The sequence below is a fragment of the Apus apus genome, chromosome 1 (assembly GCF_020740795.1).
Source record: "Apus apus isolate bApuApu2 chromosome 1, bApuApu2.pri.cur, whole genome shotgun sequence".
Classification (NCBI taxonomy): Eukaryota; Metazoa; Chordata; class Aves; order Apodiformes; family Apodidae; genus Apus; species Apus apus.
In genome coordinates this window covers 67,350,891-67,364,641 of record NC_067282.1, presented here as the reverse complement: position 1 = coordinate 67,364,641, position 13,751 = coordinate 67,350,891, and the positions used below count along the sequence as shown (strand labels likewise).

Below are 13,751 nucleotides of genomic sequence, written 5' to 3'. Positions count from 1 at the left end.
TATTGAGCAACAGATTGGCTGGTTTTTAGAACAAACACACGAAAACCTGCAACCTACTATTTATGGCAGTATCTTTTGACTAATGAGTGAATAAATACAATAACCTGGTAATGAGCAGAATAAGAGACGAAGGTGTCATTGCACCATTCAACAGGATTTTTGCTTTTCCAAGGCACACCCTACTAAGCAGTACTTTGCAGTAGGAGAGAAAGGAGAGAAGCCAAACCTCATCGTCTATGATTACCCTTCACTGAGGCCCTACAGAATACTGCAAGGTAGTGTAAAAAATTCTGTTTTCGTTTTGCACAAATGGATCAGTGTTTATAGATCCCAGCAGATGGAGTAGTGGGTCACTTTAGAAGTTCAGGAGGAAATATATCCTTCTGGTTCTTCACAGCAAAATAGAAGCCACTGGCTTTGTCATTATTGTATGGGAGGATACTTTTATTTAGTCAAAATGGCCAACTGAGAGCTGTTACCTAGTAAAAAAAAGTAGTTGTAGTGAAAATTTGTCTCCTTCTAAGTAGATTTTCCTATTGTTTCTTCCTCTTTTCCATGCGTGTGTATTCGGGCTTGTATGTTTCTTCAGGTGGAACAGAGAAAGCCTATGTTTTTGGTGATTTCAACAATGCTGGCACTTTGCTGGCCAGTGTTGGGAGCAGCCCTGACTACATGCTGACTATCTGGGACTGGAAACAAGAAAATATTGCGTTGAGGTCAAAAGCTTTTTCCCAGGACGTTTACAAGGTCACATTTTCTGCTGACAATGAAGAACAACTAACTACATCTGGATCAGGGCACATCAAGTAGGTTTATTGATTAGGATTAATAAATATCACCTCTGAAGTAGTAATATGTAGAAGATGACTAACAGGAATGTATCATTGGCAAACATGGACCAATGAGGAGTGCTATTTTACTTGGCCATTACAATTACAAAAATGAGAAACTTCAAGTCCTTCAGCCAGTCAGTCAAGTCTTTTAACACCTTTGTTGTGCAAAAAGGATGATGCTTGATGTAGAAGGTCAGTACCACCAGCTCCATTCTTGTAATTTCAACAAGCACTGGAGAGAGTTAATTAAAAAAAAAATGTATATATACGTCTTCTAGCTGGTAACATAGCCTATATGCCTCCTGGACTTTCCACCTTTGATTTATTGAAATCATCTGCTGTTTGGGCAGCCATTAGAACTGGTCTCCAAGTATCAGAAACCCTTTGATACCACCAAAAGCCCGCAAGGAAGCCTTACTGAAGATATGCTTCCATACATTCCCTTCTCTGATAAGTTAATGGATCCTTTTGTAATAAAAAATAAACCACAACTTTAAGCTCTTTGGGACAGAGATTAGCTTTGTGTTCTGTATTTATCCAGTGCTAAATGTTAATACCGCAGAGACAAGAGATTTCTTAGATGCTATTGTAATAGCAATGATACCTATAAAATTATAACACATCTTAAGTTTCTTTGCATTTTAACACAGGAATCAGGTAAAAATCTGAGATTTGCTCTATAGTTTGATTGCAAGGTGGGTCTGAACTAGCAAATGGCTTATTTAGACCCTAAAGGTATGTGGCTTTGAATACATTATTTATGGAAATCTGACAAAACAAAGTATCTTATGAACTTTATAAACTTTATTTTTAACTATGAATAAATACTATAGCTATTAATTGATACTATAAATACTAGAAATAATCAAGCAATTCATTTTAATACTATGAATAAACTCTGACATAGCTTTTATAACATGAGAAATATGACCTTTTACCCAAATATGTTCCTGAATTCTAATTTCCAACACCTGTCCTAATGTCTCCTGCAGTAGATGGTAATTTTACTGTAGTGTGGTGATTTAAAGTTATGTTTTATAATACTAAAAACATAATGATCATCTAGGAATAGCTACGAAGACCAAGGATAAAACCTTTGACTCAGTGAGATGTAATAGTGAAGCTCAAGTCTAAGGGGGTACTTGGATGAAATTCAGTTCAGACCTTAGTCCCTTGGATTTACAAAGTTTAGCTTCATACACTGAAGACAGTAAGAGTAAAATATGTATCCCTATCTACATATATTGGTTGTAGCTGGAAAGAAGGAGCTATGCATTTTACACTTACTATTCTTAAATAGTAGTTTAATCTTCAGTCTGCTAATTGCAAATTCTTTTCATAGCTTTTTCATAGGTGTAGTTTAGGGAAATGTTTGTGTAGCTATGAAGTTTTATCTCATCTTAAAAAAACAACCAAACAAGATCTCCTGTGAAAAAGGAATAATAAATGAGCAGGCCTTACCTCAGAGGCATCACTGGTAAGATTGTTACAATTGAGATGGACTGAAATGTGTGTTTAGGAAATCTTATATCAGAGAGCGATGTTTTTTCTGTACTCAGGTTCTGGAAGATGGCTCTCACATTCACTGGCTTCAAATTACAAGGAGCTTTGGGCAGGTTTGGAAAAACAGCAGTGACAGACATTATAGGTTATGTGGAGCTGCCTGATGGAAAGGTAAGTAGGAAAAAGTTTAATTGCTTTTAAGTTCCCTCTCAGATTTTGGTATAAAGTCTACTTAATAAGTTGGAGAGGTCCTATTTGCTTCAAAGTTATTTGAGTTAGATCCTCAGTGCACTGCTTTGATAAGCTAATATTGACATTAGTTTGCCAAGAAACCAGTCTTGCTTTGTGAAAATTGAAAAGTATGGTTGGTATTGTAATTCCCAGAAAAAATATCTCTTGAGTTATGGCTGAGGCTTCTGTAACGGGTAGTGAAAAGTTTAGTATTAAAAATACAAATATTGTTAACCCTGCTACCAAGAAGATGGAGACTCCCTATTTACAAGGAATCACATGGAAAAGACAAGGAGTAATGGGCACAAATTGCTCCTGGGGAGATTCTAATTGGACACAAGAGGTAAATTTTTCACCATGAGGACAGTCAAACATTGGAATAGTCTCCCAAGGGAAGTGGTAGATTCCCCCACATTGCATAGTTTTAAGTCTCAGCTTGACAGGGTGCTGAGCCGCCTCATATAAACTACAGTAGTACCTAGAAAGGTTGGATCAGATGATCCTTGAGGTCCCTTCCAACCTGGCATTCTATGATTCTGTGAACCCTAATCTTTAGCTATTTCAGTGCCTGTAAATTGTGTCACATTGCTAAGAAGTGGAATCTTGTCACCTTTTATACCTTCTTTTGCTGTCAATGTAATGCTTTCATGGAAGGATGCCACACATGTCAGTCAGATTCTTGGCCAGTATTTCTGCATGGTTATGTGCAGGTGCTTATATGCTACTCTTTGTTTGTGTTGAAGGTTATCTCGGGGACTGAGTGGGGCAACTTGCTGCTTTGGGAAGGAGGCTTCATTAAGACAGAGATCTGTCAAGCTGGACACAAGCCCTGTCACAGTGGCCCTGTCAGCCAGTTAGTTCTGAAGGAAGGAGAACTTATCACTGTTGGAAGAGATGGCTTCATTCGGGTGAGTTTTTCTTCTGCAATTTACGAAGGCAATTTACAGTGCAGTTGATTTCTGAGAATGAATTTTTAGAACAAGCAGAGTAAGAGCACATCTCCATAGTGTATATACTTGAATCAGATAGTATTCATATACTGTTCTCTGTTAAATAGCAGAAAATAAATTGCCTTTTACTCTAATAAAATAATTTTCAATTATTCTCTAGAAGCTTTGTTCTTGCCTGTATTCTAACGAATGAGGGACGAGGGAACAGAGTGTGCCCTCAGCAAGTTTGCTGATGACACTAAACTGTGGCTGACACACCAGAAGGCTGTGCTGCCATTCAGCGAGACCTAGACAGGCTGGAGAGTTGGGCAGGGAGAAACTTGATGAAATTCAACATGGGCAAGTGTAGAGTCTTGCATCTGGGGAAGAATATTTGAAATTACTTTTTTGATTATTTGCTGAATGTTAAAATGACAGAAATTAACTAGTATCTTACAGATATATGTGCTGAAATAGAGGAACAATTGAAAGAAAATACATTGGGCATCCTGAAGTTAACATATAGTTCTATAAATCAAAATCAAAATTGTTTCCTTATCTATACCACTAGTTTCTGATCTCACCTGTCAATTATAAATGATTTTGCAATCTTGTTTTCTTGCTTTTTAAGGCAAGACAAGATGTGTCTTCTGCTGGTGTGTGAAAGACCCAGATAATTAACATGTAGTGGAGGGTTTCGAACACCCTGTGATTTTGGTTTCAGTTTTTGTTTGGTTGATTTGTTTTTGTTGTTGTGTTTTATAAGTTGATATTATCCCATTAGGAAAATTTGTTTGGTTGTAAGGGTTAACTGGTATCTTGTCCTTATCCCACAGAGAAGAAAATGGATGTATTAGATTTCCAATTCTTTCTTCTGTGCTGCCTCACTATGAGCAATGATGAGAACAGGCAGATACTATTTACTCTCTGTAGTTCTGAGGCTGCCATGAGTAGCTCTGCCAGTACCATGGCTGAATTTAAGCTACTGTTGTTTGATAACTGGACAGAGAACTTTTACATGTACTTTGCATTGCACCCAAATGTATCAGATAGTTGCTGATTGCCATTGTTCTAGGTTACATTCAAAACAGTGAGGCAGATGAGACAGGTTTCATACTCAGCCTGTAGAATATACACTCCCCTGGTTTCTTGTAATTTTAATTCCATGTTAATTGTGTATGAAAACATAACCTGGCCTTATAAAACCCCATCATATTTTTTAATGTTTAAATCCTATGAAGGTGTGGAACTCTGATACAATAGATACTGCTGATTCTGTGGATGACACAGGGTTACTGGAGGTGGAACCTATGAATGAACTTTGTGTTGGCAGGAACGTCAGCCTCAGTTTCATGTCAAAGGTTCAGGACTCTGGACAGCCTGTTTGGTATGCTCAGGTATGATACACTCAAGAACATACATCTCTGTGGTGAAACAGGTGAGGAAGGGATGTTAAGCAACAGCAGGAGGCCATTTTAAATCAGTTTCTTTCTTTTTGGTAGAATTCAGTCTTCTTCTGTATATATATAATCTTCTTCTTCCAAACACTGGAACATGCTTCCTAGAGAGACGGTCAATGTCCCAAGCCTATCAGTTTTAAGAGATACTTGGACAATACCTTTAACAACACACTTCAGCTTTTTGGTCAGCCTTGAAGTGGTCAGACAGTTGGTCTAGGTTATCATTGTAGGAACTTGCCAACTGAACAGAACTGCTCTGCTCTATTCTATTCTATTCTATTCTATTCTATTCTATTCTATTCTGTTCTGTTCTGTTCTGTTCTGTTCTGTTCTGTTCTGTTCTGTTCTATTCTATTCTTCTATTCCATTCCATTCCATTTCATATTTTTAGTGTCTAGTATTGTCCAAGTTCTGTTATCCTGGACTGATGAATAGGATTGATAGGACCAACATCAGCACATTCAGCCATTTCATTTTCACAATGATAGTCATTAAGGAATTTTTAAGGAGTCATCGTGAGCACTGTTATTTCCAAACTGAGTTTGAAAATATTCAAGTTGCATGTTTTGTTCATTTCTTCTTCAGGATAGCAATGGAGCAATCTGGAAGCTGGATTTGACTTTTTCAGATATGGTAAGTTTATTTTGTTTGTCTTTTTTTTTTCTGATTTCTTTAATTCCTTTGAAATAATTTCATTTAACTATACAAGATGCATCTGCAATGAAGTTTGTGTTTTATGAAGCTTTATGAAGAATGATTTCCCATGCAGCATAAGCCCTAGGCTTGAGAGCATTTTTTTGTCTTCAGATCAACAGCTCTTTGTTAAAAATACTAATTCCAAGTCTGAAACAACTTAATGAAAGGCATTCCCCTTTCTTTTCACATAGAAAATGGTGGAATTTTAAATTAACTTCATGTTCCTACATTAGTTTTGCTCACAATCTTCTCTAGGAACATTTGAATAAAACAAAAAAAGGGAATTGCCTATACATACTTCAAGCATGCCAAATTTTGTTCATACAAACAACACCTGTCTAGATTTTTCAGGTTCACTGTGGGTGTGGCTGGCAATAGCTTGTAAGTGCAGCTCCAGAGTGTACCAGAATTTCTATTCTTCTGTTTTGCACTGCAGGCCCGTGATCCAGAGTGCCTGTACACCTTTCACTCTGGAGGAATTGAAGCCATGAGTGTGTCTCCCATTACATATCTTCTGGCCACCACTGCTCTTGATGGTAAGTACATTATTCCTTTCCTCTCATACCACTGTGGTTATTGTTTTTGAAGAGCAGTGATGCTGGATTTGGAACTGTTCTGTTTTGAACTGAAGTTGTGTATTTGCTGTTGTAAAGTCACAAGTCACTTCTTTATAAACAGTTTTTATTCCTGCTATCATTTCTTTAATCGTTAAGAGAAACCATTATTGTTTTGAAATAATGCTTTAAGGCTGCTTCATCTTAAAAGCCTGGGGTTTTAACTAGGTAAGTGTAATGGGAAACTTCATAAATTCTTTTCCTTCTGAAGGAGTGGCTGAAAAGATGAGAAATTTGGGTTGAATAACAACTCTTGTATTTAAGGCTCTGGATTGATAAGTGTTGGGATTTTTGTTTTTTAAGGAATTACATATATCTGCAGCATTATGTACGTAATTGTGAATATTAATCTTTGTGACTTTCTTATAAGATGCAATAGCTATCATGCTCTCAACAACAGCTAACATGTAATTACGAACTTATTTATTCAATACTAAATAAATATTGCAATTTAGACCTCTCCCAGTTAGCTTTATCATGCTTTGAAAGAAGAACTACTGGCCAGAACATTAACAATGTCATTCACACTTCTTAGAAAATGCTACTCAATTCTTGTCAGCCATATCTGTCTGTGTTATTCAATGTACATGCTCTGCTAGCCCCAAGACAAACTCCTACCAGTTGAGCAAATGACAGCATATAGGCCAGCTGGAGTGGAATTTTATGCAGACAAATATGTGTGTCTACAAATCTGTTCATTTCACCTCTGGTGAAATTTGCTTTTCTTTGGACAATCTCCCATTTTCATTCATTTAAATATTTTCCTCCCTAGGCCATTCTAAGTAATAGCTTATAATATTTTCCTGTGTTGTCAGTTCAGATTTTCCTTACGGTATGCCACAGTTCTGTGCTTACTTGAAAATTACACATGGTGGTCAACATGTGACTTCTTATTACAACCCTCAGCCCTGACAACTCTTGGGAGCCTGCAAATTAAAGAGCGAAGAAAGCTAATGTTTTGTTCACAAGCACCAGGCTAGCTGTGGTACTCTGGAACCATAAGTTATGTCTTTTCAGATGGGTGTTTGATACTCAGAGAAAAATTAATAACTTCCCATCCAGCTTTAAATAAATAGATATTTCTCCATTGAGCTTAACATGTAAGTGATGTTGCAAGACATAAATTATTGCTGTTTCCTTTCCACACAGGGTCAGTGCGCATCTATGATTTTATCAGCAACAGTCAACTGAGTGAAATTAAGTTTAAACAAGGAGGAACAGCACTGACCTGGGCACCTCATGTTGTGAGTTTTTGCTACTGCATTAACACTAGCAGAGGTGTATGACTGTTAGCATCAAGGAAGTTGCTCACAATACAACACTTTAAAGAAGTTAGCATTAGGCCATGCAGGAATTTACTGTAGCACTATATATATATCTATCTATACCTATATCTGTATTTGTATCTACATCTATATCTAAGTTTGTAGAGTAATATGTATGTATATAGTATGTGTACAGTTTGACTTTATTGTGGATTATCAGGTATCCTACTTTGTGTCTTCCAGAGATTTAAAAATCAGATCTCAGTGTGCAGTTTCATGAAGCAGTCTTAGTTTGTAGACTAACAGCTTCTGTTTAACCCACACAGAGTAATTGTCAATTAGGGTGAGATAGTTACCACATTTTGAAATTACAGACAATCTACAAACATTTGGAGATAAATAATTCAAAAAAAGTTGCCAGAACTGATCATTTGTGGAATGTGGAATCTATCACTTTTAGACATATTTGCTAATTTTAATTAAAATGGTGTCTCGTTATGGTCTGGAGGAAACATAGAAAACATGGTGGGTTAATTATAGGCAAATTTCTGGAGGAAAGTGTATACTTGAATTTCCAAGATGAGGATAACACTGGGACGGTGCTTTTATAACTGTAATTCTGGCCATGCAGACTTCAAAGGATGCTGTTAGGTAATGACCTATAGATTCAAGAGGTAAGCTGATTGCCACAATAAATTATACAGCATTACAGAATTATTCCGTTCAGTTTTACAACAGATGGTACTAAACACAGTCTGAAAAATCAAGGGTACTTGATCTATCTAGCTGCATTTAAAATTCCAATAGATACTTCCACGTAGCTTAAGATGCTCAAATGTATTTAAAATTCTGTGCTATTAATCGAAGAAAATTTCGTCCAACGTATGTTGAAGCATCTGTCTACTAAAATAACCTCATAAGCAAGGAAACAACATGAAGGTTAGATGAGTGAACAGTGACATGGATTTAAAACTGCCTGAATGGCTGGTAGTGATCAGCAACACAAAGTCCAGTTAGAGACAAGTCTCTAGCTGTGTACCCTAGGAGTCAGTACAGGTGCCAGTACTCTTAATTAATGGCCTTGACACTGGGACAGAGTGTACCCTCAGCAAGTTCACAGAACACAAAACTGAGAGGAGTGGCTGGTACTTTAGAGGGTTGTGCTGCCATTCAGGGTGATCTGGACAGGCTGGAGAATTGGGCTGAGGAGAATCTAAGGAAATTCAACAAGGGAAAATGTGCATCTGGGTAGTAATAAACCTAGGCACCAATACTGCCTAGGGAGCCACCAGCTGGAAAGCAGTTCTGCAAAGAAGGATCTTGGGGGACATCAAGCTGACCATGAGCCAGCAGTACACCCAAAGAATTCCAACAGCATCCTGGGCTGCATTAGGAAGGGCTTTACCAGTTGGTTGAGGGAGGTGATCTTTACTCAGCCCTGGGGAGGCCTCATCTGGAGTGCTGGCTCCTGAGTAGAGGAAAGATACAGAACTAATGGAGTCAAACACAAAGCCATAAATTTGAGGTTCATGAGTGACTCCTCTTGGTCATTTACTGAGCAATTCTACCATACACCTGCTTATTACAAGAGGGACTTTTTAAGTTAAGACATCACGAGCTGATCTCCCCAGATAATGAGAAGACAGTTACCTCCAGCTCCTTTTGGAATGATAAGCTTTTTCATGCCCAAGATCATACTTTGCCAGTTGCCCAGAGAGCTTATCCATTCTCTCTCATCTCTTCACATAGCAGTTCTCCTTCTGGTCTAATTTCTGGTGTGGATTAGTATTGATCTGTGCCATGTCTGGAGATGGCTCAGCTTGTAAGTCACTTCAAGACACTACCATGTATGGCTAATGTTAGCTAAATCTGCAAATCTAGCTAGATCCAGCCAAAACACAGGCCTGTTTCTGTTAATTCTTTCTCACAATTCAAGCCTGTCTACATTGTTAGCAATGAGCTTATCTATAGGGCCTATTGTAAAGACGCCAGAGCCTTCTCTTTCCATCTCAAGTAGTTGTCCCTATCGACAACTGTACTTTACATGGAGTCAACCAGACTCAAGTCTTTGCCCTCACCTCTTCAAAAATCATACCCACATTTGATGCCCAATATGATATTCAGGATAATATAACAATTTGTTTTTTGAGTTCCAACTCTTCTCCTTAGGAAGACGCTACTGATATATTTGTATATCAGTATGGATTACCTTCCTCAGGTGTTACTACCACATCTTCATTAACATGTTATCAGTAAAAAACCACAAACAATCCAATGAAAAAACAACCCTCAGTCCTCCCACTCACTTTATGGTAGCATATTAGAAACAATAAACAACATTTCCTATGTATGAAACATTCTTTGTGCTTTAGGAACACTTCCATGTTGAGTTATAGATTCTTATAGTTACAAACTCTTACTCTAAGCTCTCAGATTTCTGTGATTTTTTTTTCTTCATTCTTTTACTCAAAGGTAAATCCTAAAGGAGGACTGATTGCTGTGGGGTTTGAAGATGGTGTTATCCGCATAATTGAAGTCTACAATCCCAAAGAACTGCCTGTTCTTGCAGAACAGACCAATATAGAGAATGTAGAGATAAATCTGAAACAAGCTTTCAAACCTCATTCTACTGCAGTTACAGCCTTGGCATATGAATGTAATGGAGAAGTGCTTGCCACAGGGGTATGTATGATTCCTTTTTGTAATTCTTATTAAGCCAATACATAGAGATGATTTAAAGACATAAGGTGCAGTTTGCTTACTGACAACACAGTTATACTTCTGTTACTGCTGTTGATCGCTTCTTGTAGTTCTCTGCAGTGCTGGGGGAAGAGAAAGATCTGTTTGCACTCACATTAGTTTTCTGAAGGAAACCAGCCACGCAATTCATACAATTAATTTTGTGCATTACTGGACTGCTTAGTGTGAACACTGTAATCCCCTTTGAAGATGAATTTGGTTCATTTTGAAATTAGGTTAGTAGTATCTTGACATTAGTAAAAGCAAGTCCATTCATATACCACCTGGGCAGCGCTCCAGTTGCTACTCAGCACTGCTTGGCCTTCCAACAGGACCATCCTGTTGGTGTGCCTGCCTATCTTTGAGATGATTTCCAGTCAGTGTGGTCTCTCTTTTTAAAAACTGGCCTTCAGCCATGATCAGTGCATTTGCAGTTATGTGCTCCTTGATCTGAATCACCACGCATTTCACTTAACACAGGATTTAAGCTCTCATGTGTCCTGCTGTGCTCCAGTTCCGGACTTTGTTTTTATCCAGGTAAATCAGCCTGTGCTGTCTTATCTGAAAAATCAGCCTTGAGGCTGAGCTTTAAAGGAGCTCCTGGGGCAATGGGCAGAAAGGACATGGCTGGTGAGGCCCACCAGGGCTATGGGTGTACTCAGGGACCTGGAGCAATGTGGGCAGAATTTTTATTTCCTCCTTGTAATAATGGAAATCCAATCCTAAATTCCAAGGTACTTGTAAGTCCTCCTGTTGAGCCACAAAACATTTGAAGTATATATTGATGTCCTAAAGTACTTTCAGTGTTTTGAATTTTCGGTCAGCTTTGATTCAATCATCATCTTTGGTTTTTTTTCTCAGAGTAAAGACAAAACTGTTTTCTTTTTTGCTGTTGAAGATAAATACGAGCCAATTGGATTCATCTGTGTCCCTGGACCTGTGCAGGCATTACAGTGGTCTCCACCTTCTCATGTGAGTAATGTATATTTGCTCTCTTTCCTACAGTGTTAAAATGTCATTTTGAAAAGAACTTCCAATGAAAATAGATGAAGATCCATGACCCAGCCGTGTTCTTTGTTAATAAAGCAAAAGATGTTTTGCCACTTTGTTCTTCGTGCTGCTTCAGAATGACGGGTTCTGTGTAGCAGTCATTTTGGATGTCTTTGGATGTTCCAAAACAGGAAGTTTTAGACTTTGGATAATAAAGAGCAGAAATATATGCAAACCACAAAATTTTTCTCAGCTTTTTTGAGTTCCTGCCTTGAAGAAACAAGCCTGTGCCTTAGTTTCTGGAAGCTCTTTATCTTTGGTAGGAGAGTCATTTGAGTATTATTACCTATGCCTCTTTCCCTTATTAAAAGAGGCTTTTGCAAAGCTTTTGGACTGCATTAAGAAAGCTTTTGGGTGTGTCTTGGATTTGACATACTGTGTTTGAAGTGTGTAAGTGACATATTCAAATAGATTCTTGTTAATGTTTTAGAAGTTTTATAAGGTTAGAGTAACATGCAATTTTGCTTGGTTCAGTATTCTTATTTAGAAGGGAGATTGTTCATTATATTTAGATTCTGGCAAAGTGGCCAGCAAGGTATGTTGTTTTGGTGCCTGCTGGCAAAATATAGCTATTATTTTTTTGTTCATGTGACCTGATAAAATCTGCATTGAAAAAAGAACTCTTGCTGTCAGGAACTCTATCTTTCTTACTGCAGAAATGACAGATCTTGATCTCACTGTTGCATTTTGAGTCCTTTCCTTGTGAACAAGCTACTCCTGCTTACTATAAAAGCACCCATCACATCTTTGATATGTTAGGTTCCCTGCCATAATATAAGCATCTGAGTATAACACTACTTTTTTACTCTTAAAAAATCCACCTTGGTGATGAAATACTATACATTTACTGAATGCATTTGTAAAGCTGAGATTTTATAGACATAAGAACCATATAATTTCCAGTTAAGGTTTCCATAGCAACTCTAATATGCCCCCTTTTCACATTTTTAGTGATGGATCAGATAAAATAAGCCTCTCTCTACTCTCCAGATCACTTAAAACACTGAAACTAAAGGCAGATTTGCCTTTTAAAATCTTAAAACACTAAATAATTATTACCCCTACCTCACCTATTCTTCCTAACTACATTTGAAAGGACTTGGCAAGTACCAGCAAAGAACAAGCAAACTCAAAGCTAAATAGCTTTTGGCAAGATTCTGAGCCCAGTCTTGAAGATACAAGGGATTTACTAGTATAGAAATGTATGAACTTTCAAGCAATTAGCAAAACAAAGCCTCAGCTCCTAACTTTTGGGTCAGATCCATCCTTTAAACAAACTCCCAAAAGATCACCCTACTGTTTCCAAGCTAGACAGTGTTAGAATGAGAGCTGTTTTGTATGTGGCAAGGACTGCTTCAGTTCATTCCAGTTTGCCTAGAATACACAGTATAACAGAAACTCACTGGTTTCTGATGTCCATTTAAAAGTGTCCATTTAAATAAGAGCACAGCTAGAGTTAATGCCTCCTTACTGAAGCCTGGCTTTGTGCCTCTGCATCTTCTGACTAACTTTCTTCCCATCTCTCTTTATTCTGTTCATCTGCCTTATACTTGTATTTTTTTGTTTTCATACAGGAGAAGAGCATGCTGCTCATCCTTTGTGAGAATGGCTTTGCTCTCCAGGTTTCTGCCCCTGTCCCTGAGGAACAAGATACAGCATCCACCTATAAAATAAAAAACCTGCCAACACAGTACTTCCATTTTTACAGTATTAAATCCCGAATCAAGGTAAAGAACTCTCCTGTAAAGGAATTTCATACTCTTCACATGCCAGAGCACAAAACTAACCCAAAAGGTTTCAAGGCCTTATATTGCATCATAGGATTTTTGCTAAGCTTCTTGAAGGAAGAAGGCCAGGTAGAGTCCATGTATGGCTGAGTTTTAACATTTGAAATTAGGAGTTGTTTGATTGTTGAAATAGAACATACATCATACTGAAAGCAAGATGTGCATTTTGATTATAATTAAAAGACAGCACTAGTGAAAGGGAAAGGTAGTATAGCACGTTAGTTCTTAAAATATTTTTATTTTGGTAATTTTCAGAAAAAGTATGGTTGTGGTTTATGTTAGCCCTGTAGAAAATCCATTCAAACAGTTATAAAACACTTATGTGGTCACTTTGAAGCAAACATGAAACATCTTTCCTCCCCGCCCCCACCCTCTGCACCCCCATCATGTTTTTTTTGTTTGTTTGGGGTTTTTTTGTTTGTTTTTTTTTTTAATGTTATAATAACTTCATAGGTGTAGCTTTTGTTTCTGAATGAGAAATAACCTTTTAGAAGATATGTGAGGCCAGGGAAAGGGACAACTGGCTACCTCCAGCTGAATGCTGCCAATTGGCCATCAGACACCACTGCACTGCCAACTTGCCTCCGAGACAACTGGCCATCATCTAACAGGTGGCACTCTTTCAGCATCTTCAGCACCATGCA

The 13,751-nt window shown here is 37.7% G+C and overlaps 1 protein-coding gene across 3 annotated transcripts in view; it reads left to right on the top strand.

Annotated features, from left to right (window-relative positions):
• The window catches only part of CFAP44 (cilia and flagella associated protein 44), a 48,588-nt gene that overhangs the window by 9,322 nt on the left and 25,515 nt on the right, over positions 1–13,751 (top strand). For all 3 annotated transcript variants that reach the window (XM_051607892.1, XM_051607890.1, XM_051607891.1), the window contains 11 exons: positions 173–275; positions 590–806; positions 2,393–2,507; positions 3,311–3,475; positions 4,738–4,893; positions 5,542–5,589; positions 6,089–6,188; positions 7,416–7,510; positions 10,004–10,213; positions 11,132–11,242; positions 12,895–13,047. In XM_051607892.1, coding sequence (XP_051463852.1) covers positions 173–275; positions 590–806; positions 2,393–2,507; positions 3,311–3,475; positions 4,738–4,893; positions 5,542–5,589; positions 6,089–6,188; positions 7,416–7,510; positions 10,004–10,213; positions 11,132–11,242; positions 12,895–13,047 — 1,473 coding nt within the window. The remainder of the gene's footprint in view (positions 1–172; positions 276–589; positions 807–2,392; positions 2,508–3,310; positions 3,476–4,737; positions 4,894–5,541; positions 5,590–6,088; positions 6,189–7,415; positions 7,511–10,003; positions 10,214–11,131; positions 11,243–12,894; positions 13,048–13,751) is intronic.